Source organism: Crocuta crocuta, unplaced genomic scaffold (assembly GCF_008692635.1).
Source record: "Crocuta crocuta isolate KB4526 unplaced genomic scaffold, BGI_CrCroc_1.0 scaffold170, whole genome shotgun sequence".
NCBI lineage: Eukaryota > Metazoa > Chordata > Mammalia > Carnivora > Hyaenidae > Crocuta > Crocuta crocuta.
The window spans coordinates 2,332,045-2,357,792 of NW_027527853.1; the positions used below are offsets into that span (position 1 = coordinate 2,332,045).

The window sequence follows — 25,748 nt, forward strand, 5'->3', positions numbered from 1 at the left end:
CATACGGAGAGCAGCGTGGGTGGTACAACTCTGTGTACTCTGAAGCAGGACTTAACCGGGGTGTGAATCCTGCTGCCTGCCTCTCACTAGCAGAGTGGCCTTGGGCAAGTTACTTGACTTTTCTGTGCTTTAGTTTCCTTGCTTATAAAATAGGAATGGTAATAGGACTTAATCTCAGTGGTTGCAAAGACTAAGTGAATGAATGTGTGTTACATGAGCACTTGGCATGTGAAAAGTGGCAGGTAGATGTCAGCACATGCCACTACTTTATTTGTTCATGTGTGTATAACAACTCTTGGAAGAGTGAGAAATCTAACCTTGATATTCCCCTGGCAAGTGCATCTGAAGTTCAGTCTAGGAGAAAGTTGTGATCATGGAAGCATGCTGTATATTTTATTCTCTGAAGACCTATTTGAATTTTTCACCATGCATGGCTATTACTGGAACGACAGCACTTTTTTTTTTAATTGTTTATTATGGTTTATTTATTTTTGAGACAGACAGAGCATGAGTGGGGGAGGGGCAGAGAGAGAGGGAGACACAGAATCCAAAACAGGCTCCAGGCTCCGAGCCATCAGCACAGAGCCCAACGTGGGGCTCGAACCCATGAACTGTGAGATTGAGCCGAAGTCGGACGCTTAACCGACTGAGCCACCCAGGCGCCCCACGACAGCACTTTTTAAAATTCCCCACTATGGGGGTGGGGGAGAGGGGAAGGCGGGTGATGGGCATGGAGGAGGGCACTTGTTGGGATGAGCACTGGGTATTACATGGAAACCAACCTGATAATAAACTATGAAAGAAAAAAAATTAAAATAAAGGACTTAACATTATATTCTTAAAAAATTAATAAAATTGCACACTAGAAGGACCCTGTGGAACCCGGCAGATCAGTGACTGTCACTGGACCTGGGTATCTGGTCCCTGAGGCCCAGGGTCAGGCTCCACAGAAGACTTTTGTCTTGACAGACTGCAGTGGGACCTGGGGCTGGGCCACCTCCCTCGCTTTTTTGGAACTGCAACCACCTGCCTCCTCTCCCCGCACTCTCAGGTGGTGATGGCTGCCACTCAGAGCCTTCAGGTACCCTAGCCCCAGCCCCAGTTTTAGTAGGGGAAGCAGGGAGTGCAGAGGATTCTGCTGGCTGCCCTGTTTCCCCTGGAGCTCACCCTAGACCTCCGGCTGAATCTTGGGAAGGAGGTTCTCGGCGGGGAGATCGGCCTAGAAATGTCTAAAAGCAGTCACCTGGGAGGGCTCAAGGGCATCAAGGGCTGCTTTGGGCCAGACAGCTGTGGCCTTTCTTGCAGGAGATCCTAAAGGAATGTGTCGCTCCCCACATGGCCAGCATTGGCTCTGTGACTTCTTCAGCCTCAGGCCCTGCCCAGTATGTCGCCAAGATGTTCAGGTGAGAACGTAGCGTCCGCGTTAGGAGGGAAGGCGTTCCTCATAGAAAGTTCCTTGTAGAAAGTTCCCTGTAATGACAGGTGTCCCACTTGTCACTTGCTGTGGGCATGCGTGCAGTGCCAGAGCAGCCGCTGTGGATTCGAGGCCTGGCCACGTTCCAGGGCCTGTGATGCGGTGCTCCTGAGTGTGGGCTCTGGGCCAGTCATCTAGAGCAAGTTCCTCTGTGTCTGTATACCTCAGGATCCTCATCAGAGCTTACTAACGGAGGTGAGGATTAAATGAGGGAGTGTGTGGAAAGTTCTCAGAACTGTATCTGGCACATAGTTAAGCACTCGGTGAATAAAAACTACTGGTGGTCCCTGCGGTCCTGGAAGATAAGTGCTGACCCTCAGTTTACAGGTGGGCAAGCCGAGGTCGCCCAGCTAGGAAGTGGCAGCCTGGCAGCTGAGCCCAGTCTGACTCACGTGCCGTGCTGCCCTCCATACCTGTGAGAGGAGCCATTCAGACACAGCCGCTGGCCTTCCCCCGCCCTCCCTGTGGGCAGTGAGGAGCCTCAGAGCACCACACACCCTGGGCAGTCCCGGGGAAGGGGCCTTGGTGTCTCCCCTGGGTCGGCTGCTCAGTTCCAGGGTGTGGTGCTTTGGGTCCTGCTCCCTGTTAAGAAATAGGCCTGTTGCCTGTGGATACATCTGTGATGAGGTTTCAGGAAAACTCAGAAATAGAGCCACCCCCACCTCTAGCTCACCCATTTCCCCCTCCCAACTCCCTACTGGCCATTCTTTCCTAAAACTTCCAGGGCCCTAGACTGGGAGATAGAGCCAGCCTGGTGCAACTCTCCCCACTGCCCAGACCACCTGTCCCTACCCTGGCATCCCATATCGGGTCAGCCTGGGAAAGCATGCAACAGTGACCAAGCATGGGCTTTGGAGGCCCTGTATGGCCACTAGCAGAGTGACCCTGGCAGCTTACTTCAACTCCCTGAGCCTCAGTTTCCCCATCTGAAGATGGAAGAACTAATGTGCATCACAGAGTTATTTTAAGCAATAGGACTACATAAATGAACCTCAGCACAGGGACTACTTCATAGATGCTTGTTCTCCCCCTTGGTCTTTCCTGGAGCTCCAACCTTACTGGCCAGCTGGTGGTCTGTAGCTCCCGGTGCCAGCCATTGACTTGTTGGTTGGGGCCCACGTGAGCACAGACTTGGCCCTAACTGCCTATTCCCTTGGCAGGGCAGTGGAGGAAGGCCTGACGTACAAATTCCACGCGGCATGGAGCTCCGTCTTGCAGCTGCTGTGTGTCTTCTTCCAGGCGTGTGGGCGGCAGGCCCATCCTGTGATGAAGAAGGTGAGCTGGGGAGCTGCTGGGGCGAGGGCAGGAGGTGGTGATTGGGCTGTCGGTCCTGTGTCTGGTACCTCTGCACTTTAACCCGCTTTACACCCCGCTGGCACCCACAGCAGGTGCCTGGTACTATGTCTCCAGGAAGGTGACTGAGCCCACATGGGGGAAACAAGACGAGGGGTAGGACCTCCCTGGGCCCCCTGCCGGGAGCTGCTCACCAGTCCTGGCTGGAGTGGATGGTTTTGAGGAGGAAACTAGTGTGACTCTCTCACCCTACCCGCTATCTTTTTGTTTTATTCTCTAAATTTTCTATAACAAGGGATTATAGTGTTTTAAGCAGCCTAAGGTCCCAGAGAGGTTACTGCAGCCCAGAGTAAACCACTTAAGGATCAGGGATTCTCCCATGGATCCTCTCCAGCTCCGGGAGAGGGTAGGGGCCTGAGGTCAGCCCCCAGGCCCCTTATCAGCAGCTCCCAGCCTCATGGGGCTTGCACTGACTTCCACCATTGCTGGTTGGAAGGAAGGGGCCACCTTGGGATGGCAGGGGCTTCCTCAAGAAGCCTGGCTCCTAATAGATTAGGTTGACAAATGTGACTTCCTACAGGTAAGGCCCTGGGGGCCAGAGGGTACAGCTCTGTCTTGAAGGCAAACTACTCCTCAGCGTCGGCTAATTTGCTAATTGTCACATGTGAGTCTGTCTTTTTGCCTTTGCCAGAGTTTCCCATTTTCCTTTTCTTTTTTTAATTTTTTTAATGTTTATTTTATTTTTTTTAGAGAGAGAGAGAGGCAGAGCGTGAGTAAGGTAGAACAGAGAGACGGGGAGACACAGAATCTGAAGCAGGCTCCAGGCTCTGAGCTGACAGCACAGAGCCTGACACGGGGCTCGAACCCATGAACCCTGAAATCATGACCTGAGCCGAAGTTGGACGCTTAACCAACTGAGCCACCCAGGCGCACCCCCCCTTCTTAAAAAATTTTTTTTAATGTTTACCATTTTTCAAGATAAACTGGAAATCTGCATTTGTATGTGAAATCTGATTCTTATGGGTTACTAACGAATACAGATTTTTTTTTGAGAGAGAGAAAGAGCATGCATGCAAGCAGGAGAATGGCAGAGAGAGAGAAAGATTATCCCAAGCAGGCCCCAAACTGTCAGCATAGAGCCCGAGTCAGAGCTCAAACTCACAAACTGTGAGATCATGACCTGAGCCGAAACCAGGAGTCAGACCATTATCCAACTGAGCCACCCAGGCACCCCAAGAATACAGACTATTTTAAAATCTTGGGGCTTGGGGAGTGGTCAGACTGCACCAGATTAAATTTGGTTGTTAGTTTGTGATCTCTGACCTAGAGCTTAACCTGGGCCCATGCTCCTGACCTCATCTTCTTAGACACTTGGGCCCCGACTGAACTGTGGGTCCCTGTTGTGTCAGCGTGCCTCGACATGTAATCTCTTGTCTTTTTGCGCCAGTGCCTCCAGTCCCTGTGTGACCTGCGCCTCTCCCCCCACTTCCCTCACACGGCAGCTCTGGATCAGGCGGTGGGTGCTGCGGTGGCCAGCATGGGCCCCGAGGTGGTTTTAGAGGCTGTGCCTTTGGAAATTGATGGCTCTGAGTAAGTGTGATCCTGGCTGGCTGTGTATGGGGCCCCAGGGGGTCCACCGGCTCTTTCTCCTCCAGCAGGGGGTTCACTCGTGGGGGTGAAGTCTGTGTGTGCCACGTGGGGCTCAGCCAGAGAGGCCACAGCAGGGCTTGGGCTGCTCGGCTCAGCAGGCGACATGCTGCTGGGCATGCTGCCCTCTAGGACGTCCCCTCTTCCTCACTGGCCCTTTCCTGCATCCTCCCAGAGAGAGCCTCGATTTCCCAAGGAGCTGGCTGCTGCCTGTCATCCGGGACCATGTCCAGGAAACACGACTTAGTTTCTTCACCACCTACTTCTTGCCCCTGGCTGCCACCCTGAAGAGCAAAGGTATGGGCCCCAGCTCAGTCCTAGAGCCTCGGCTGGAAGGTGCCAGGAAGGGCTCCTTGTCCAGCACCCCCAGCCTTGGAACACTGAGCAGTGCCCCTCTGCCAAGCAGATAGCCAGCCCGTGCTTGAGTGCCTGCCTCAGGGAGGCTGTCCCTCTCTTTGCTTTGAGGACTGGCCAGGCATCTCCCCTGCGGCAGGCACGCAATGGCCTTGTCTCTTGCTAAGGAAATAATTGGAGAAGTACACACCAACTTACACATATGCAGAGCTGTTCCTAGTAAAAATCTGACACAACATACGTGTCCCTCAGCAGGGTTCTGGTGAATTTAGTTATGATAAAGCCCCACTATGAGCCACACTGTGGTCTTTGTGAAGAAAGGGAAACCTTACGTGGGAACAGGCATGTTTAGTAGATGGTGAGTTGAACAGATTAGATGCAGATCTCAGCTTAGCCACGCCACGGCTGGGTGACTTTGGGCAAGTTGACTGAACTCTTCTGGGTCTGCTCCTCATGAGTAAAATCAGGGCAGTAATTGCCACGTGCAGTTTAAATAAAGTAGTCACATACACAGCCGTTCCACAGCCTACTGCTTAGAAACCTTGTTGTCAAGGTAAACCAGCTTTCAGAATAACATAGATATAGTACAGTGCTGTTTATGCTTTTAAAAGTGTGTATGTGTTTAAAGAAACATAAAAAAGAGGTGATGGCTCTCCCTGGGGGAGGAAGATTATCAGGAGACATCCACTTCCAGTTTTATGGTATTTCAATTTGTGGGGAGGGAGGAATCACCCACATGCGTGTTTTCATTATTGGGCTTTTGGTTTTGGTAAAAATGAGGCCTGCTGGCCCAAGGGGTGCCCAAGGTCCCACTGTGTCCTCATGTCACACTGCAGCGATAGATCTGGCCCAGGCGGACAGGACGGTGGAGTCCAAGATCTACGATACACTCCAGTGGCAGGTGCGGGGTCACATGGGGGGGGGATGAGGGCTGGATGGTTCAGGGGCTGGAGTTGCTGGGCGTCACTGTCCTTTACCATCCCCCTCCCCAGATCTGGACTCTGCTGCCTGGGTTCTGCACGAGGCCCACGGACGTGGCCGCCTCCTTCAAAGGGCTGGCGCGGACACTAGGCACGGCCATCAGTGAGCGCCCAGACCTACGGGTCACCGTGTGCCAGGCCCTGCGCACCCTCATCACCAAGGGCTGTGAGGCGGGTATGTGTGGGCTCTGGGGTTGGGGGCTGGCAGGGGAATGGCTGCGATGGCCCGGGTCCCCTGGCCTGCTCCGCCTCACTGCCTAAGCCATAGCGAACGCTCTGCAAGGACTTGGGGCTTCTGCTGGGGACCCCAGGAGTTAGCTTTCAGCATTCCTCTCCTCTCTACTTCACTGTGCTGACATCTGCTGGGTGTTATCCAGTTGGTGCTTTAGTGGGTGGCTAGCTCTTGGCGGATGCACAGGACAGAGCCATGGAGGACAAAAATGCCTCTAAGCTGCAGCCCCAGCAGCCTCTGGGGCGGGCTTGGCTCCTGCTACTTTTATACAAACTTCGGTCCTCCTGCCAGAGACTGACCGTGCGGAGGTGAGCCGTTTTGCCAAGAACTTTCTGCCAATCCTCTTCAACCTGTATGGGCAGCCCGCGGCAGCCGGGGACACCCCAGCCCCTCGCCGGGCCGTGCTGGAAACTGTGAAAACATACCTCACCATTACAGACCCTCAGGTGAGTGGGTGGAGCAGAGAGAGGAGCGCTGTCAGGTGAGTGAGGGCTGGGGCAGTGGTGGTGCAAGGGCCCCACCTCCAGGGCTCTGCCACCCGGGGGACAGGGCACTGGATACCAGCGGTGGCTGGCTGGAGGCTTCTGAGTGGAGGGGGGCAGGGTAATACTCTGTCCCAGAGAGTACAGTTCTGGGACCTGCTCCTGCTCTGTACTTCTCTCTTCACCACCTCCCTCTCTTCATCCCCTTGGGGCTGCCAGTTGGTGAACAGCTTCCTGGAAAAAGCCAGTGAGAAGGTGCTGGACTCTGCTAGCTCTGACTTCACCAGGTAAGTGTCCCACTTAAGTTGGGGCAGCCCAGGGAGCCCAGACTGTATGTCTGGCAGAAGCCCTGTAGGTTCTCTCTGGAATTATTTAGGGAAGTCTTGAGTTATTGAATGTCCCAGCTCTCCCATGAGACCTAACTGGCTCCTCCTTCCTGGAGAGGCATTACAGCTTGCTAGGGAAGGCTCAGGACCCTGCTGACACATGGCCTGGGTTCAAATCCCAGCTCCCTGCTTAGAAGCCATGTGACCTTGCACGGGATACTTACCTACTCCATTCCCTCTGCGTCTCCGTCTGTGAAGTGGCTATGATATTAGTACCTCTAACAGGATTGTGAGGACTGAAAGTTTTAAGACACATAAAGCACCTGGAACAACGCCTGGTACCTTACGGGTGCTAACTCAGTGCTAGCTGTGATGGTTGTTCACGGGCTCCTTCAGGACCCCTTTTCTTCCCTCCCTGACTTCTCCCACCTCCTCCGTTCCCAGCAGATATAAGACACTGATAGTCTGTGCCCTTATCCAGCCCCCCTAAGCCTGTCCTTGGTCTCTTGCCCTGAGCAGATTGTCCGTCTTGGACCTGGTGGTGGCCTTGGCTCCTCACGCGGATGAAGCTGCCATCAGCAAGCTGTACTCCACCATCCGGCCCTACCTAGAGGTGAGCCGGGCAGGCTGGAGTCCCACATGACCACACTTGGGGGACGTGGGGACCGTTTGGAAGGGCAGGACTTTCTCATCTAGACCCTATAGGCAGATACAGAAGTCCAGGGCAGGACCACCTCGGCTCAGGAGAGGTGTCCTGGAGGAATAACCATGCCTTTGCAATAGCAAGGAGTCAGGGCAAGAAGGGGAGGGAGGGCGCTCCAGCTGGCAAGGTGAGTGGGCACACAGGCCTTGGTGCGGTCTGGGCACCGCAAGTCTCCCTGCTGGGTGAGCGTTACTTGAGGCCAGTGAGTGGAATGGATTGGAGGGCTGGGGGGCTTCTCTTCCTGTAGCATCCTCTGCCTGACACGGTTAGCCTGTCACTGTCTGTACTCAGCCGACCCTCTCCTCAGACCTCTTGAGCTCTAGGGGTGGGCCCAGCTTCTGAGTTTCCCCAGTGCTGGTCACGGTTAGTCGTGTCTGCTCTGTGACTTGTCGGACGATGGTGTGTATGTGTATTGAGGGGCTGGGGGAGGATGTGTGGGGAGCCCTCAACCTCCCTCGCTCACCCATTCCTGACCACCATACACCCTCCCAGAGCAAGGCCCATGGAATACAGAAGAAGGCCTACCGAGTGCTGGAGGAGGTGTGTGCGAGCCCCCAGGGCCCCGGGGCCCGCTTCGTGGAGAGCCACCTGGACGACCTGAAGAAGACCCTTCTGGACTCGCTGCGGAGCACTTCCTCGCCTGCCAAGAGGGTGAGGCCTCCACCGCAGCTGCGCTCTGCCCACAGGAGGGTGGGCGATGCTGGGAGGGGCCCACCGTAGACAGGGGCCTTCAGGGCCAGGTGGCACTGAGGGGTCCTAACTGTTGTTCCCCCCCTGCCCACAGCCCCGCTTGAAGTGCCTCATACATATCGTGAAGAAACTCTCTGCGGAGCACGAGGAGTTCATCAGCGCCCTCGTCCCGGAGGTGAGGGGTGCAGGAGGGTGTGTGCGCTTTGAGGAGTTCCTTGGAGCATGGCTTCTGCAGACCTGTCGGGACCAGGGGAGAACAGTATTGGGGTTGGGGTGGCCTCAGTTTTCCGCCTGGGAGCTTGGGTGCCCCGACCTGCCCCCTTTCTGCTTCAGGCCACCAACCAAACCCATGGTGGCCGGCTCCGGAGCACGCGCTCAAGGGAGTGTCTGGGCAGGTGATCCTGTGCACCAAGGAGGTGTCGGTGGGTGCTCGGAAGAATGCTTTCGCCCTGCTGGTGGAGATGGGCCATGCTTTCCTTCGGTTCGGCCCAAACCCAGAAGGTGAGGTGTGGGTGACCCAGGGCTGGGGTGGGTGCTTGGCTCATGGGACTGCTGGGAGGCACCGCTCCAAACCGCTGGCTGTGGGCGCACCTGGGCAGGCTGTTCCTCTCTGGCCGGAATCCCCTCCCTGGGGTGCCCAGCATGTGGCACGCAGAGTGGCTCTGCTCAGATATGATTATGCTGATCTCGCCTTCCAGAGGCCTTGCAGCGCTACCTCGTCCTGGTCTACCCTGGCCTCGTGGGCGCTGTGACCATGGTCAGCTGCAGCATCCTGGCCCTGACCCACCTCCTGTTTGAATTTAAAGGTGAAGGCTGCTTCCTTGAAGGCCTGGGGAACCCTGGGGGTAGGAAAATGCCCAGAAGGTCAGGAGGGTCACTACCAGAATGGGATAGCTATCACCTTCCTTCCTTGGGGGAGAGAAAAAGAGCCAAAAGCAAGCCGGGCTGCCTGTGTCCCCTCCGCTGCCCGTGTCCTCTTCCCCGCCTACCCGCATCCCACTGTCAGGGTGGATCGGAGGAGCTCGGCTCTCATGCCCAGCTGTAAGTCCTGGTCCCGCCTCTCAGCAGTCATGCCCGACCTTGAGCAAGTTTATGAATTCTTTTAGAACTTTAGTTTCTTATCTCTAACATGGGGGAGAAAAACTGCCTTCTCACAGGATGGCTGTACTCTAGGGAGAGTGATTAGGACCATGCTGGGCACACGGAAGTCCCCCAGATGTTAGCTCCTACTCATGTGACCGGGCAGGGGTGTTGGATCTGGAGGGGGTTGTGGGTGTCTCTGACAGTGGCCCTCTGGTGGCCCCAGGTCTCATGGGGACCAGCACAGTAGAGCAGCTGCTGGAGAATGTGTGCCTGCTCCTGGCTTCCCGTACCCGTGATGTGGTCAAATCGGCGCTGGGCTTCATCAAGGTGGCTGTAGTTGTCATGGATGTGGCACACCTGGCCAAGCACGTGCAGTTGGTAGTAAGTGTCCCCTTCCCCCCCAGCGGATGGCAGCATGGCCTCTGGCCTGCCAGCATGGACCCGTGAGCGTTGAGGCCAGCAGGTTCCAAGTGTCTCTAGCTGCATGCTATGTTGTTTCTCAGAAGGTCCTGCAGGAGCTCTGGAAAGGACCGGTAGGGTGATGCCCACTCAGTGGGGGTAAGGAACGTGCATGGTGCCCAGGCTGCCTCTTGTGACCCCCTCTACTGCTCCTCAGAAGCAAGGGCTCCGCAGGGCAAAGGTCCATATGCAGGGCCACCCTTTGTTCTGCAGATGGAGAAACTGAGGCCAGAGGTTTCCCCAGGTCACAGTGTTAGTGAGAGTAGCTCTGGGACCAGAAGCCAAAGATCAGGGCTGACCCACGGGGCTCTCCCCCAGCAGGGCCCTGCATCTTGCTTTTTCCCCTCTTGCATTTTGTCCTTCTGGGTTTGAGGAAGCTCCTCTGGACACCCCTGCTGGGCTGCGGAAGGGCCCAAAGAGCCCTCTGGTACTGGGTGCCTGACCCCTCAGCTGGGCATAGCGTGTGCTGCCGGCTGGCTCTGTCCTCCAGACTGTCTGCCCACTACATCCACTCTATCACTTTTTCACGTCCCGCTGGTTTGGGTCATGTCAGACCTCTGGGTCCCTCTTGCCTTTTGTTTTCATATCTGGCCTTGGGTCAAGGCAAGAAAGGGCATATGGGGGTCACGGTAGCCTGCCCCTGGTCTCCCCAGCCTGCAACCCAACTGGGGACCAAAGATCCAAAGATGAGAAGGGCTAGACGAGTAGTCTGTCATAGGGTTCTGAGAATCGGTAAGAGCCTGCCTGCCTGCCTGCCTGCCTTCCTTCTTCTGTTTTAATGTCTATTTATTTTGAAAGAGAGGGAGAGAGAGAATCCCAAGCAGGCTCTGTGCTGTTAGGGCAGAGACCGCAGAAGGGCTCAGTCCCATGAACCACAGGATTATGATCTGAACTGAAATCAAGAAATCAGAGACTTAAGCTTAGACTGAGCCTCTCAGATGCCTCTATAAAGGCCTTTTAAAGGATCACTGGGGCCCTGTGCTTCCAGCCCCATCGAGAGACACTGTAGATCGTGAGATCTCCCACCCACACGTGGGCCTCAGCCAGGCCTGATGAAGGTGTGAGAATAGTCCGGCCCGAGACCAATGCAGGGCTCAAGTGAAACCTAGGTGTTAGGACAAAGTATGGGCCGTAGAATGAGATAGACCTGGACCTGGGCTGACTGCTGCCTCTGGCCATGTAGCAGCGACTCAACTCTCTGTGCCTCAGTTTCCTCAGCTGTAAACTGAGAGTGATGATCGTATCTACTTCATGGGGTTGTTCTAAGGACTCAGTGAGGTAATGCAGGCTATGTGCCAGCCACTTTAGAAGACTCTAAAGCTGTAATCTTGGTAGGGTAGTCATGGATTGTCACGAAGGAGGATTTAGGGGGAAGGTGGAGGGCTGCCTAGGTTGTGGAAACACCATTGGACCAAGGGGTGAGCCGGGCTGCTCTGACCCTTCCCCCTTAGCTGGGCCTGTCGGTCCTGTGTACCTGGTCTGCACCACGGTGAGAGGGCAGAGATGGTGGGGGGCGCCCCTGAAACCTTGGTGCTCTGCCCACCAGATGGAAGCCATTGGGAAGCTCTCAGACGACATGAGGCGGCACTTCCGCACAAAGCTTCGGAACCTGTTCACCAAGTTCATCCGCAAGTTTGGGTCTGTGCTCTGGATTGAGGGGGAGCAGGGGAGGAGTTGAGGGGCTTCCTGTCCCAGCAGGGAGCCCGCAGAGAAGGGGCTGGGCTGGGGGACTGAGTCCCTCCCCGTGGCTGGAACCCTCCTCTGCATAGCACTCTCTAGCCAGTGCGCCTCACCAGCCCTCGTCCCTCAGGTTTGAGCTGGTGAAGGGGCTGCTGCCCGAGGAGTACCACAAAGTCCTGGTAAACATTCGGAAAGCCGAGGCCCGAGCCAAGAGGCACCGTGCTCTGAACCAGGCTGCTACGGAAGAGGAGGAGGAGGAGGAAGGAGAGGAACCCTCGCAGGGCAAAGGTGACAGGTAAGGCCCGAGGTGGGGTCCTGGGAACCCGGTCTCCCTCCACCCGCAGCCTGCCTGGGTCATGCCCAGCCGCCCCTGCTTCTCCTGGGAACACCCTGACTTGGGACTTCTCTGCACTTAGCATCGAGGAGATTTTGGCCGACTCGGAGGATGAGGACGCTGAGGAGGAGGAAAGGAGCCAGGCCAAGGAGCGCCGGAAGCTGGCCCGACAGAGGAGCCAGGCGTGGCTGAAGGAGGGTGGCGGGGATGAACCCCTCAACTTCCTGGACCCTAAGGTGGCCCAGCGAGTCCTAGGTAGGCAAAAAGTGGCTGGCACATGAGTCCAGAAAATAGGCTTGCCTTGCTGCCAAGGTCAGAGGTTAGGGGTGACTTCCACAGAGCCCGGTGGGCACCTCTCGCTGCCATTGGGTGCACGTCGCTATGTTGCAGGCATCCATCCGGGGCCCAGACCTGGGCTCATTGGTTTGAATGGGGCTGTGGGTGGGTTAGGACTGGTCTTCCACCTCCTCACTGCCTGACTCTCACGCCAGCTACCCAGCCTGGGCCCGGCCGGGGCAAGAAGAAGGACCACGGCTTCAAGGTGAGTGCCGATGGCCGCCTGATCATCCGGGAGGAGGACGACGATTCTGCCACGGCCAAGATGGAGGAAGAGGAAGGCACTAAAGGTGGGACCACCGCCCGTTCTCAGGGCACACCTGCTTCTGGTGCGGGCAGGGCTACACTCGCTTGGTCGTATATTTACTCATTTGTTTATTTGCTCATTCATTCCGTGACCCCTTGTTGGGGAAGTGTAGGTAAATACAGATAACGAGGGGCTTGTATCTAAGACAACTTCCTCAAACTTTGAATTTCTCAAACTTTTTTGACCACGTTGAGACAGCTTTACATTGCAACCTAGCCATCTATACAATATGTACATAATTCAAACAGAACTTTCAAAATGCTGTACTTCCTCTTGACCACGTACAGTGCACTTTGTTGGCCTCTGTTTATTCTGCTCTGTATCTTTCCTTCTCCCCCTTTTCCTTTTTTCTTTCTCTTTTTTTTTTTCTTTTTAATGTAAACTTGGCTGAGGCCCAGAAGCTCATTTAGTGGTAGAGTCAGACTTGACAGCCCCTTCCTGACTGCATTATCTCCTTTGTCCAGGAGACACTGTGTGTGAAGTCTCTGAGTCCTGTTGAGTCTTTCCTGTTCCTTCTCCTCCATGTCATCTGTTAGATCAAAAAGCCTCAGTCTTTAAAATTTATCTGCCTTCCTCTTTTTTTTTTTTTTTTTTTTTTTTTNATCCTTGGGCCCTCGACTCACTGCAACCTCCTAATCAGCATTCTCACTGCATCCCCTGCACCCAGCTTACCAGCTGTGTGGCTATGGACAATTATTAACCTCTCTGTGCCTTAATTTCCTCATGCCAAGATGGACATAATGCCAGTACCTACCTCAGATGGTTGTAGATGAAATGGGTAACCAGAACAGCCATGTGCATGCTTGGTGTAAAGGTGACCACACTATTTCCTGATCTGGTCACACGACCGTCCCCTCTCACCACTTTGTACTTTCCAGGCTCCTTGCTCCCTTCTTGGCCCATATGTCCTTGGTGCTGAGAACTCCTCTCCCCCTCTTTCTTCTCTGTGGGGGAGGGGCAGAGAGAGAGGGAGACGCAGAATCCAAAGCAGGCTGCTGGCTCTGAGCTGTCAGCACAGAGCCTGACATGGGCTGAACTCACAAACCGCAAGATCATGACCTAAGCTGAAGTCAAGACGCTTAACCACCTAAGCCACCCAGGCGCCCCATCTGCCTCTCTGCTCTTAAAGATCCAGTCTAAGTGTTTTTCTGTGGCTTTTCCTTGGCCCCCAGCTTTCTGGCCCTGGCCCCCAGCGCTCCCTGCAAGCTTGGCCCTGGCTGCAGCCCTTAGTCCCATGTTGTCTCCTGGCATTATCATTCATTGATTGACTTCGCCTGAGTTTGCCCTCCCTCCAACTGGTCTCTTTCGTACTTTTAAAAATATATATACTGATAACTTTTTAAAGAAATTGTGGTGTAAAATACACACACCGTAAAACTTACCACAGTACCTATTCTTAAGCATGTGGTGGACTGGTGTGTTCACATTGTTCTACAGCCAACCTTCTGAACTCTTTTTACCTTTTAAACTGAAAGTTTGTACCCATTAAGCAGCAACTATTGCCCCCACCTCAGCCCCTGACAACTACCGTTCCAGAATCTGTCTCTAATAATTTGAATTTGAATATGCATTTAGGTACCTTGTGTAAGCGGAAAGATTATTTGTCTGTCTGTGACTGACGTGTTTCACTCAGCATAATATCTGCAAGGTTCCAGAATTCCCTTGGTCTATGCAAGCACTTTGCCCATTTTTTATTGAGATGTTTGTTTTGTGTTGTTGAGCTTGTGGGAGATCTTTACGTGTCTTTGAAAACCCATTCTCTCATTCATTCTGTAGGGTGCTTTTTCAGTCCATTGATGTGTCCCCTGACCCACAGAAATTTTAAAATTTTGAGATAGTCTGATTTATTTTTACTTTGGTTGCCTGTGCATGTTTTTGATTCATACTTTGACTCATCCCCACACAGTGTTCAGCATGTATAGGGCCAAAAAAAAAAAGGATTCAAGCAGAATGAGGCTGTCCTCTTGGCAACGCAGAATGTATGTGGGGCTGGGCGCGCCTGAGTCCCCAGGAAACCCAGGGCTTTCTTAGGGTCTTGAAAAAGGCTGTATTTGTCTCAGGAGTAGGATCACCACTTCCTTGAGGGGCTGTTGGCCCTGGGGCCTGGGATGGGAAAGACAAAGGGGCAGTCAGTGTTCAGGGGTCTTGTCTCCCACAGAAGGATGCAAGTTTTCTGGAGTTGCCGGCTCATCAGCCTGCTGAGCCAGGAGGAGGCAAGGGGAAATTGGTGTGGGCTTTGGGACATCAGGGGTGCTCCCTGTGTGCTCACAGGCCTTTCTTTTGGTTCCAGGGGAGGATGAAGAGATGGCTGACCTGACGGAAGACATGGGTGTCAGGAGTGTGAGTACTTCCTCTGATGGGGGGCTGTGCCCTCAGGGCAAAGCCTTGGGCTGACAGCTTCTCAGCCACCTCTCCCCAACCCCTCCCCTGACCCCTGTCCCAACACGCACACGCACACACACCCCTGCCCTGCTTCCTGAATGCACAGGAGACCCTTGAAGCTATGTGTAGCAGGCAGTCCAGAGGGTATGGTGTGCAGGTATGGGGCGCAGTGTAATGGCTGACTGCTCCATGGCGCGTGGGAGGGGGCCCAAGGCACCTGATGCTTCTGTGCTGGCCGAGTTGTCCAGCTGAAGGGAGAGAGAGCCCTTTGTGTCTCCACCGAGGGCACATGCTGTGCAGGCTGCAAAGGCAGCAGCTGGCCTGCGTGTTCCAAGGGGCAGGTTCCTGTGTGGGGCCGTTGAGTGCGAAGGGGCCCCTGCGTCACCTCGCCTGATCATCACAGGAAACAAGGACTCTATCATCCCCATTTCCAGAGGAGGCTTATAGGTCATAAGTAGCCTGCCCAAGTTCACGGAGGTTGTTAGATGCAGATGGGATTTAAACTATGGCCTTCCAGCCTCCTGAGCCCAAGTACTTAACCTTGGTACCTCCCAGGATGAGTGAAGCTTGTCACATGCCCCACCTGAACCAGCGAGGGTGATGCGGGCCCAACCCCTCAGTGTCCTTCCCAAGCCCAGCCAACAGCACTTCTGAGGGTGTCTTGGAGTGGCGTCTTCCCTCTCCATCTCACAGGCCATGGCCAGCCCATCCAGCCTTCCTGGGTGTCCCCGTCAGGGGACAGCTGCCTAGGCAGGGGTACAGTATTAGTGCAGATGCAGTCCCTGTGGTCCCATCTTCAGCCTAACCTTTCAAACTCCGTTCGTCCTGTAAATCTTGTGGAATTATTGGGTTGGCTTGATGAGATTGGACACGGCAAGTGCACAAGTGTAGTACCTGATGATCTTTCCCCCAGTTACTGCTTTCGTTAATGTCCTGTTCACGAATGTCCTATCCCTGGCCAAATGCCCATCTTCCTGCCAGGGCCAAGGAGCTACCTGGTTATCAGAGCATTGCACCCATGCAGAGTTCCTGGGTGAAAGCCAGATGTAAAAAACCAGAGAGTTATGGGGTCAGATGGTAGCTGCGGGTCTGAGAGGCCTCTGATGCAGGAGGCCCCCTCTGAATAGGAGCGTTGAACCAGCTAAGCTGAGGTCAAGATGCCCAGACAGGCACTTGTTGCCCTGGGACAGGAGTTCTATGTGAAGCATGCAGACGAGATTGCAGTCCCGGCCTGCGCTGGAAGTTACTTCTGCACTGCCTAGCTGTGTGATCTTGGGTAGTTCCTTGCCATCTCTGAGCCTTGGTGTTCCCATCTGTAAGTGGGGGATTGAGTGCTTGGCAGAGGACCTTTCCTGCTAACACAGTTTGCAGTTGCTTTCACTGTGAACATTAATGAGGATGATCGTGTACCCTTGTTAATGAACTTTGTGCACCGCTTTATAGAAGAAACACCAGAAGCTCAAGCATCAGAAAGAGGCTGACGATGAGGAGCTGGAGGTGCCCCCTCAGTACCAAGGTGAGGCTTCCAGTCTTCCTTCTTGGGACATGGTGTTCCCTATCCGCTGCATTAGACAGGGCAGTGGCAGGCAGAGCCACAGGTGTGCATGGCCCAATTGCAGTCAAGTCAGCACCAGCAGAGACTGGCTGATATGTCACTCAAGACTGGGCTGGAGGCTGAGAGTGTCTTGGAGGAAGAAGAGCCTGGGGAGATCTGTGCATGGAACCGCAGCCCTTCTAGGGAGCCCCTGAGCCCCATCTGTCCCACCCACTTAGGCCTTCCATGAGGCCTTCCTTGCACCCCATCCCTTTGCCTGGGAGGTGTCTATCTTTCCCATCCAGCCCTGAGTCAGGCTGGGTTTAGGAGACGGTTTTAGCCTGTGTTGAGGGTGGCAGCTGGGAGGGTCAGTATTGGGCCTACCCAGGGGATTCCCCTATACATTTGTCTCTGGCCCCATAAGCTGTTCTTTCCCTAGAGCAGCTGCTAAAGGCCCCAGTGTGGCTGCCAAATGCCAGGGGAGGCCTCTGTAACTCCCTTCTGCCTCCTCCCCCTGAGGGCAGCCTCTGTAGCAGAGCCCCTGCTATACATCTGGAGGTACAGGGGCTCCTGTAGAAAGTCCCCAATCCCAAGGGCTCCTGGGCGGATCAGTTGGTTAAACATCCAACTCTTGATTTCAGCTCAGGTCGTGATCATGAGATAGAGCCCTGCTTCAGGCTCCATGCTGAGTGAGGAGCCTCTTGAGATTCTCTCTCCCTCTTCCTCTCTCCCCTGCTCATGCGTTGTACACATGTGCACTTGCTCTTTCTCTCTCTCTCTCCTCTCTCTCTCTCTCTGAAAAATTAAAGAAAGAAAGCAGCACAGTCTCTGTTTCCAGGAGCAGGTATGTTCTCAGAGCCTTAAGACCCCTAAGCCAGCTGGAGAGCTTCATGGCTCTTCCCTCTGTGGCCCCACAGGCCAGGGCTTAGTTTCGCTGCTCTGCCCCGAGGTGGCGTGGTGCACACCCAGACGGTGTGGAGGAGGCCTGGGTTCAAGACTGCTTGCTCTTAGCTCTGTGGCTAACTTGGCCCAGTCCTGCTGCCCCTCTGAAGTTCTAGTTTCTCATCTGTAAAAAAAAAAAAAAAAAAAAAGTGGGATTCATCTGGATCATCTAAAAAGAGTCCTTCTGAGTCATCCATGAGTGTGTTGAAATTCGGACCAGAAAGAACAAGTGACCCTGGAAGCACCTGGATTTCTGTAACCACAGTTTTCATGTCTGTACAATGGGACAAGAGCTGCCTTTCTTTCCCAGTGTTGTTGTGAAGCCTGAATGAGATCAAGCCTGAAGTACCTAATTTTATAGACGAGCTTAAAAGTTCCAGCAATTAAGAGACTTGCCGAGGTTAGAGCTGGTAGTGGTAGATCACGGAGTTGAACCTGGGTCTGTCTGACTTCAAAGCCTGGGTTCTTTTCTCCCAGGACAAACAGAACAGATTTAGCTTTGGAAACAGGGGTGGTTCGTGTTAGTGGAGAAGGTGTATGTTCTCAGAGGTCATTAGGAGGTCTGTGTGGCTTCAAGTCGCCTGGGGAGCCCACTGGTCTTAACTGTCAAGCCACTGGACAGTCCCTTCTCAAGTCCTTGGTTGGTAAGGGACAGAGCCATTGCTAGCTGTGATTTCTCTGCTCCCAGGGGCTCTGTAAAGAGAAGGTACCCACTGCCTTCTCCCAGGAGGGAGCTGCCCTGGTTTTGCCTGATTCATGGTCTCTGTGCTCCCCCTCTAGCTGGAGGCTCCGGTATCCATCGCCCTGTGGCCAAGAAGGCTATACCTGGGGCCGAATACAAGGCCAAGGTAAGAGTTGTGGGTAGGGACAGAGCCTCCGGGAAAGGATGAGGGTAGCCGTGCCCATCACTCTTCTGGAGAGCCACCTTTACGGAGCCAGACTCAGGCCACACCAAGGAGCACACTGAGGTCTTGTTAGCATTTAAAGTCCATGCCTTTGTTGGTTGGCATCCAGAGCTACAGGAGTCCTTTGGTGCCACCAGGGCAGAGTGAAGGGGAGGACATGGGGTCTGTTAAGTCAGAGGCAGGGAGGAAGGGGAACCCTATACTCCTAGCTGACTCTCTTTCTGGCTGAGCAGAAAGCAAAGGGTGACGTTAAGAAGAAAGGTCGGCTTGACCCCTACGCCTACATCCCCCTCAACAGAACTAAGCTCAACCGAAGGTACAGTACTGTATTGTGGGGGGTCAGGCTGGGACGGTGGGGGTGGGGAGCTCAGTGCTCCAAAGAGGGAGGGCCTTATTCTCAGTAAACTCTCAACGTAATTGCTCTGATGTCTCCCAGTTTTCTTTTTATTTTTTAATGTGCACCTTCACATAGTTGGTACCCACATGCGCTGTTGACTCGAACTGCTCTCTTAAGCAGGATAGCACACGTGCCCAGATCACGTGCCGCCCACTGCCGGGGAGCGCCCTTTTTCCCCAGTTCCCACTAATGCTGGGGGAGCCATTGGTCAGCATCATGGGAAGAGAGACCACCTGTCTGCAGAGAGATGTGACCCTTCTGTTCCTTGTCCCCGCAGGAAGAAGGTGAAGCTGCAGGGACAGTTCAAAGGCCTGGTGAAAGCTGCCCAGCGGGGGTCCCAGGTGGGACACAAACTCCACAGAAAGAATCGTCGGCCCTAAAGCCCCGGGGCCCCCAGAGCTGCCCTGGGACCCAGTGTAAGATCTCTCTGCAGCTCCCAAGCTGCTTTGACATCAGTTCCAGACACTGAAGGTTCTGGCAGAGCCTAGACTCAGAATGACTTGTTGGAAAGGGCTTGGCTTTGAGAGGCACCTGGGATTTTGGAAGCTCCAGATGGGAACTGCCCTTTAGACATGTTCCTAAGGCCTGGAGATGGGAATGTGGCCTCCCTACTTTTGAGTCAGCCGGTGAGACAGCTGTGCTTTCTGCCCAGAGCAGCCGTGCACACCAGAGCAGTTTCCTTTCTTCTAGCTGTTTGTAGCCACGTGGCACTTAGCCTGGCTGTAGTCTGGGTGTGGATTATTTGCTGTGATCGGATGTAGAATAAACACGGACTGCCATGCATTATCCCTAGAAACACTGTGTTTTATTACCTGCCCCTCCATGGACAAGAACTGTGTTCGGTTATTGGCAACAGTGACTTGACCTCTTCTTGTCCAGTCCCTGCATCCAGTCTAAGGCACAGCAGGTAGCTGTGGGTCAGGCCTTAGAACTTGTCCACCTGTGTCAGGAGGTTTTCCTGACCTCACTTATAGTCTCAGTCAGAGGTGACATTTGGAGGGGCAGGAGGGGAAATGAGTGCTCTGGGGCTGGTCTGTAGAGACAGAATAGAAAGGAAGCGGTGGCTGCCCCAGGCTGCCCCTGGGCACAGGTTCCCCCGGCAGCTTGGTTCGTGGATTTATTGAAGTTCATTGGTTCATTGAGCCCCTCTGAGTGCTGAGTGCAGCCTGATCACCCGCCTCCCTGATCAGCACTTCCTGCTTTTCCCAGACAAGTAGACAATTTGTGCAAAGACCAGCATGATTCTCACTGTCCAGCTTTGCTGGTTTGGAGCACTACTCCTGAGGTCACTTTATCAGCCATGCTACCCCTGTGTGTGCTTTCCCAACAGACATCAAGAGGCAAGGAACCTCAGGGCTAGTCCCCCATCCCCAGTAGGAAGAATTGTCCCCTGGCATTTGATCCATAGTTTTTCTCATCTCAGATTCTCTCCATTTGAGATGAGATGCCCCACCCCCTCCACCACACCACTCTATAGTTTCTGTTCTAGTTTCATGCCCTTGGCTCTGATAATGCTCCCAGGAGGCCCTGTGCACAGTTCTGTTCATCCTCTGAGAGCTCTAGTCTTGACTTGATCCAATGACCCCCAAATTATAGCATTTCCTCCCACTGAATCTGGAGTGAAGAAGCGGAGAGGAACCACACTTCACCCAGAGGTGGCGCTCTTTACATGCCGTGTTCACAGAAAGTCTGGGCTTGGAGAGCCATGAAGGCGGTCTGTGATCCCCATGGTTACTCTTCTGGACAAATCAGGCCTATCCTAGCCCTTTCCTATTTCCTTTCTCAAGAAATGAACCACACGACCACACGCATAGGACACTCCATGAAGGCAGGAGTGGGGAGGAGCCAGTTGTGCTTACTATAGTGTGCTTTCCAAGGACCTTTGTTTTCTTCGAAAGGCAGGGCTTGCGCAGGTGACCCAGAAAGGTTGGTCTTGGTGATGTGCTGAATTCTATACTCTTTTGGAAGTAGACTTCAGACGCACATTATCTTTAAGCAGAGGCAAGAATTAATCTGCCCCAGAAACGTAAGGTCCTGGAAACGTTTGTTGTGAAAGTCAGTGCTGCGTTTGTCCCGACAGTGGGGGTGATGAAGAAGGTTCGGGAGTATTTATCAATGCGAGATTCGTTCAGTTTCAGGACCACTGGAAAATCTGAGTCTCCACCAAGATCCAGGTTTACTACTTTGATTTTATTACGTTTCTTGCAAAGTCAGAATCAGACTTCTTCCAGCTTTCTTTTCTGGGGTCTGCCTTCGATTCCTTCTCAGGAATGGGAGGCAGAGTTTGCCCTGCCCGGCCACACTCCCGGTGTTGGCTGAGGACACGAGCAGCGGTGGGGACCTACAAAGGCAGTGCGTTCGTGGCCCCCATCCTGACGCCTCTGCACACAGAGGGGGTCTGGTCAAACCAACCTCATCCCTTCCTGGGAAACGCAGCTTCCTGGGATCGAGGCCACTGGCCAGGTGGTGGCTGTCATTTTACAGCCACGGTCTCATTTGCAAGTCCACCTCAGTCCACAAGCTTCACCTTGTTTTCCTGCATTGTTTGCAACACATGAGAAAATTACCTCCCATGTTCAAGTGGTCTGTTTTCTTTCTTCATTGTTGCTTATGTTTCATCATAGGGTAACTTAGGAAATTAGAGTGTATGCTCTACTTCAATATTAAGGTACGTAAGAATCACAGAACATTTGGAGGAAAAAACAGAAAAGCAGAAGCAGGAGCTAGACTCTTATCAAATTCTCAGTTGTTTTTTTTTTAATGTTTTTTATTTATTTCTGAGACAGCATGAGCAGGGGAGGGTCAGAGAAAGAGGGAGATACAGAATCTGAAACAGGTTCCAGGCTCTGAGCTGTCAGCACAGAGCCCGACACGGGGCTCAAACCCACGAACTGTGAGATCACGACCTGAGCCGAAGTCGGACGCTTAACTGAGCCACCCAGATGCCTCCCCCCCCAAGTTCTCACTGTTAGTCTTCGTGCAGCTGACCCTGGAATGACACGGGTTTGAATTGCACGGGTCCACTGACACATGGGTTGTTTTTTGGTAACTACAGCACAGTACTATAAATGCATTTTCTCTTCCTTGTGATGTTGTGCGTGTCATTTTCTCTAGCTTTATTGTAAGAATGCAGTGCATAATATACACACCAAATACGTGTTATCGGTAAGGCTTCTGGTCAACAGTAGGCTGTTCGTAGTTGATTTTGAGGGAGTCAAAAGTTATATGCGGATTTTGGACTGAATGGGGATCAGTGCCCCACCCCCACATTATTCAAAGGTCAGCTGTATCAACTGTATATTTCATGCTTGTTTTTTTATGCACAAGGCTTTTTAAAATACAAAAACAGTCTTAAAATACAAATATACTTTCTAAATTTGCTCTTGACTGTCACAAACTTTTTACCCTACCAAAGTAAACACTTCATAAGCATTGCTTTCCATGGCCTGGTTTAAACACCCGCCCGGTGGACTAGGTCAGTTTACTGACAACCTGTGAGTCCATAAGTATGTTGCTCCTTGACGTACACAGGAACTTAATGCCGTCACTAGATGCTGGATCACGTGCAGAGCAATATTTAGAAAGTGACACGATGGCTGTTCTTTCTATTTTTGCTATACATTAGTGTGAATAGACAGATGACTGTACTCCAGAAAATAACCCTGACTGGGGCACCGTAAGCTGGCGTGCCATTTCCCGAGATCATGCTCACTGTAGCTTCTGACGTTAGAACGTTTACCAAGCTGTCAGAGAGGCTGGCCAAGTCACCCCGGCCGGCGCTACAGGGCCAGAAACTGTTCTCCCACTCCAGGCGCCACTGACTGGCCGTGGAAGTGCCTGGGACAGGATTCTGAGGCCAATAATCGGTAAATGTTGATTAAGAATGTTGGGGTGGAGGTGGGTATGGTGGCATGCTCCCGCTGCACGCTCCCTCCTGGGCTGAGGTCTGGATCTCAGCTTTGCGAGTCTAAAATCAGAGTTGATTGTGTTCAGAGAGGAAGAAAGTGACTCACCACAGGCCTAAGCAAAATTATGATTTATTAATTTGTAATGAGAAATATAACTGCCAAGGGGCTTGAGACTGGCATGGAGACTGCTCAGCACACACTCCCCTGCACAGAAAGTCAGAATCAGAGGCTTTAGTGAGCGTGGACCAGCGCACGGGGAATCGGTGAGTGATAATCGGCATTGTCGTGGAGGTCGGACTGTTCTCTCTGTGGGACATACCTGCCCATCGGGTCCCCCTCTGTTGAGGTTGGTGCCAGAACCTCGTGTTCTCGTGTCCTCTAGACTCTTCAAAGCCACCCACCTACCATTCAGAAGCTTTTCTGAGGCCGCATCCAGCTCCTGCTTCCTTCACATGCAGGCATGCCTGCACTGAATTTCGAAACCCAACTCTGGCTCTCAACAGGGACACATCCTGTTCTCTCTGGGGCCTTGTGTGCAGATAACTAATCCTGTCTGTCGTGTGTGGACTTGAAGGGTTTACCTACTAGAGGGCAGCTTGATTTCCAGATTCCGGGGATGTTACCCTGTAGACCCAAAGGTGGCTATTACAGAGCTGATTGGATTTTAGGGCGGGGTTTCACAGAAGACCCTAGGCACCGATGACAGGCAGAGGGGATCTCGCGATGGTGCCAGGAATAGCCGGGACTCCTTATGGCTCCTCTGTTGTTTTTACAAGCTCTTCAAGAGTCTTGCTTTGAACCAGAACTGTCGCTGTGCCACAGATCTTGAACTTGAGGCCTCTGAGCCTGAAATACATACACAGCTGATAGCTTGGTACGAGCCCTCAGTTGTAAATAAGCTCATAAAAATGACTAGGTGCAGTATTACCTTAGAAGATTTTACACGGCTGCGCATATTGATTGGGTCCCTGAGTGATAATACTTATCTAAAATTGCCTTCCTTAACCTTTCCACAGCTGGGTCAACTGCTTGCAAGCAGGTGGGGTATGCCTCCAGAACAAATAATCAGCCAGCGAAGCTGACATTTAGTATTTATTCCGAAGAAAGTCCTTCCCTGCCCACACAGGACTATCACAGGGGTCACGTGGATCCTCTCCCTCAGGACCTCACACAGAGGCACAATCACGCCTAATCCACACCCGCCAGGTTTAAATCGCCGCAGGTACAGATTACCACCAAACAATCACGCGTACTATCTCTCTTCACCACCACCACCACCATCCCTGCCGCCAAACGGGGGCATGATGATTACTTGCTGTCATTTTCTTTTTTTTTTTTTATAGGCACAACCCACCTTGTGAAGGGTCATAAAATTTATTTTTTTAATGTTTTACGAGAGGAGAGAGAGAAAGAAAACGAGCAGCAAAGCAGCAGAGAGAAAGGGAGATACAGAATCTGAAGCAGGCTCCAGGCTCTGAGCTGTCAGCACAGAGCCCGACGCAGGGCTTGAACCCATGAGCCAGGAGATCATGACCTGAGCCGAAGTCAGACCCTCAGCCGACTGAGCCACCCAGGCACCCCAACAGCTGTCATTTTCATGATCCTTCACAGCTGAGAATCCAAAGGCAGAGTTAAGTCATTGGAATAAGGTAGTTCCCCGGTCTCTCCGAGTTCAAGCCCACTGCACCCTTCGTAACAGAGCCTCCAGGGAGAACACAGTGTTGCAAGGAGGCCTAGCTGTGCATTTCAAAATGCCGCCTGCAGTTGGGACACCAGAGTCCGCTTCCTTTTCCTTCATCAGCTTGCAGGCCCTTTACTCCCCAAAGCCCTGCTGCTCTGGGACTCAAACCAGTTACAGAACAGGCTTCTTTGGGGCGCCTGGGTGGCTTAGTCGGTTAAGCGTCCGACTTTCGCTTAGGTCATGATCTCGCGGTTCGTGGGTTCAAGCCCCGCGTCGGGCTCTGTGCTGACTGCCAGCTCAGAGCCTGGAGCCTGTTTCAGAGTCTGTCACTCCCTCTCTCTCTGACCCTCCCCTGCTCACGCTGTCTCTCTCTCCTAGAAATAAATAAAAATATTTAAAAAAAAAAAAAAAGAACAGGCTTCTTTGTACTTGGCAAGAGGAGGCTGGAGTTGTACCAGGACTGACTTTCTTGACAACTACAGGGCAGGGCAAGGCGGGGCCGGGCTGCTCGCTGGGTATCCCTTCCTCTTCCTCTTCCCCTTTCAGAGGGCCATGGAGCTGCTCTGCACATTGTGCCTTTCTTCCTTTCTGCCACTTTCTTCTACCATATCCCTTGTCCTCTCCTTCACCTCTCCCCCCCTCCCTGTCTCTACTTGTCTCTCTCTCTCACACACACACACACACACACACGCACACACACGCACACACACGCACACGCTGTCAGCGCCTTTGTTCTGAGCAAAGGACTTTCTTCAGAAAAGCATTTTGTGAGACGGGAGATACAGTAATAAGCCAGCAGACAGGATCTTTGCCTCCACGAAGTTTATGAGGAAGGAACAGGTAAAATAAGGAATAAATAAAACACATGATTGGAACAGTGCTTTGTGGATGTCTTGAAGGGACATAATTTGGATGAGGAGGCCATGGAGGGGGGTGAGGCAGTCTTGGAGTAAATGATGTTCATCTAAGACTTGAAAGGTGAGCAGGCTTTAAGTTTACTCATTTGCCTCAATGACCAAGACTCTGGAATTTCTAGGTCCCGGGACCGAAGGACAATATGGTTGGAAGGTGGGTTGGGGCCAGGACCCGTCTGGAAGCCCTAGCAGGCTTACTGTTTCACGTAGATGGTGTGGGGGGGGTGGGGGTGCGGCTAAATCTCTCGCCCACTTCTGGCCTATGCTGCGGACAAACGAACAGCACATGCAGAGGCCCCGGAGCTGAGAAGAGTTTGGCCCCTTCAAAGAATTGACAGTGTGGGGCGCCTGGCTGGCTCAGTCAGTAGAGCGTGCAACTCCTGATCTCAGGGCTGTGAGTTGGAGCCCCAGATTGAGTGGAGAGATTACTTAAACAAAATCTTTAAAGGGGTTCAGTCGATTAAGTGTCTAACTTCAGGTCATGATCTCACTGTCTGTGAGTTCGAGCCCCATGTCGGGCTCTGTGCTGACAGCTCAGAGCCTGGAGCCTGCTTCAGGTNGGAGGGATCTTCAGTTTCGCAAGAAAGAAGCAGGCTCCTTGTTTACTGTACCAAAAAGGCTGGACAGAGTTCAATCATTCAGCCCCTTGTAAATCATTCAGTGCCCGTTATATGCCAGGCACTGTCCTAGGCACTTTATATACAC

General features: G+C 53.1%; 1 protein-coding gene across 1 annotated transcript in view; it reads left to right on the forward strand.

The window, feature by feature from the left end:
* RRP12 (ribosomal RNA processing 12 homolog) overlaps positions 1 to 19,326 on the forward strand; it is a 30,660-nt gene extending 11,334 nt beyond the window's left edge. The window contains exons 11-34 of the mRNA XM_077779212.1: positions 970 to 1,081; positions 1,306 to 1,403; positions 2,635 to 2,749; positions 4,215 to 4,357; positions 4,590 to 4,711; positions 5,605 to 5,669; positions 5,761 to 5,923; positions 6,272 to 6,426; positions 6,682 to 6,749; positions 7,308 to 7,401; positions 7,984 to 8,142; positions 8,276 to 8,356; positions 8,577 to 8,682; positions 8,880 to 8,987; positions 9,488 to 9,645; positions 11,270 to 11,361; positions 11,534 to 11,698; positions 11,820 to 11,992; positions 12,229 to 12,363; positions 14,671 to 14,720; positions 16,206 to 16,278; positions 18,019 to 18,086; positions 18,377 to 18,459; positions 18,818 to 19,326. Of these exons, the coding sequence (XP_077635338.1) occupies positions 970 to 1,081; positions 1,306 to 1,403; positions 2,635 to 2,749; positions 4,215 to 4,357; positions 4,590 to 4,711; positions 5,605 to 5,669; positions 5,761 to 5,923; positions 6,272 to 6,426; positions 6,682 to 6,749; positions 7,308 to 7,401; positions 7,984 to 8,142; positions 8,276 to 8,356; positions 8,577 to 8,682; positions 8,880 to 8,987; positions 9,488 to 9,645; positions 11,270 to 11,361; positions 11,534 to 11,698; positions 11,820 to 11,992; positions 12,229 to 12,363; positions 14,671 to 14,720; positions 16,206 to 16,278; positions 18,019 to 18,086; positions 18,377 to 18,459; positions 18,818 to 18,920 (2,689 nt within the window). The 3' untranslated portion in view covers positions 18,921 to 19,326. The remainder of the gene's footprint in view (positions 1 to 969; positions 1,082 to 1,305; positions 1,404 to 2,634; positions 2,750 to 4,214; positions 4,358 to 4,589; positions 4,712 to 5,604; positions 5,670 to 5,760; positions 5,924 to 6,271; positions 6,427 to 6,681; positions 6,750 to 7,307; positions 7,402 to 7,983; positions 8,143 to 8,275; positions 8,357 to 8,576; positions 8,683 to 8,879; positions 8,988 to 9,487; positions 9,646 to 11,269; positions 11,362 to 11,533; positions 11,699 to 11,819; positions 11,993 to 12,228; positions 12,364 to 14,670; positions 14,721 to 16,205; positions 16,279 to 18,018; positions 18,087 to 18,376; positions 18,460 to 18,817) is intronic.
* The last annotated feature ends 6,422 nt before the right edge of the window (positions 19,327 to 25,748 follow it).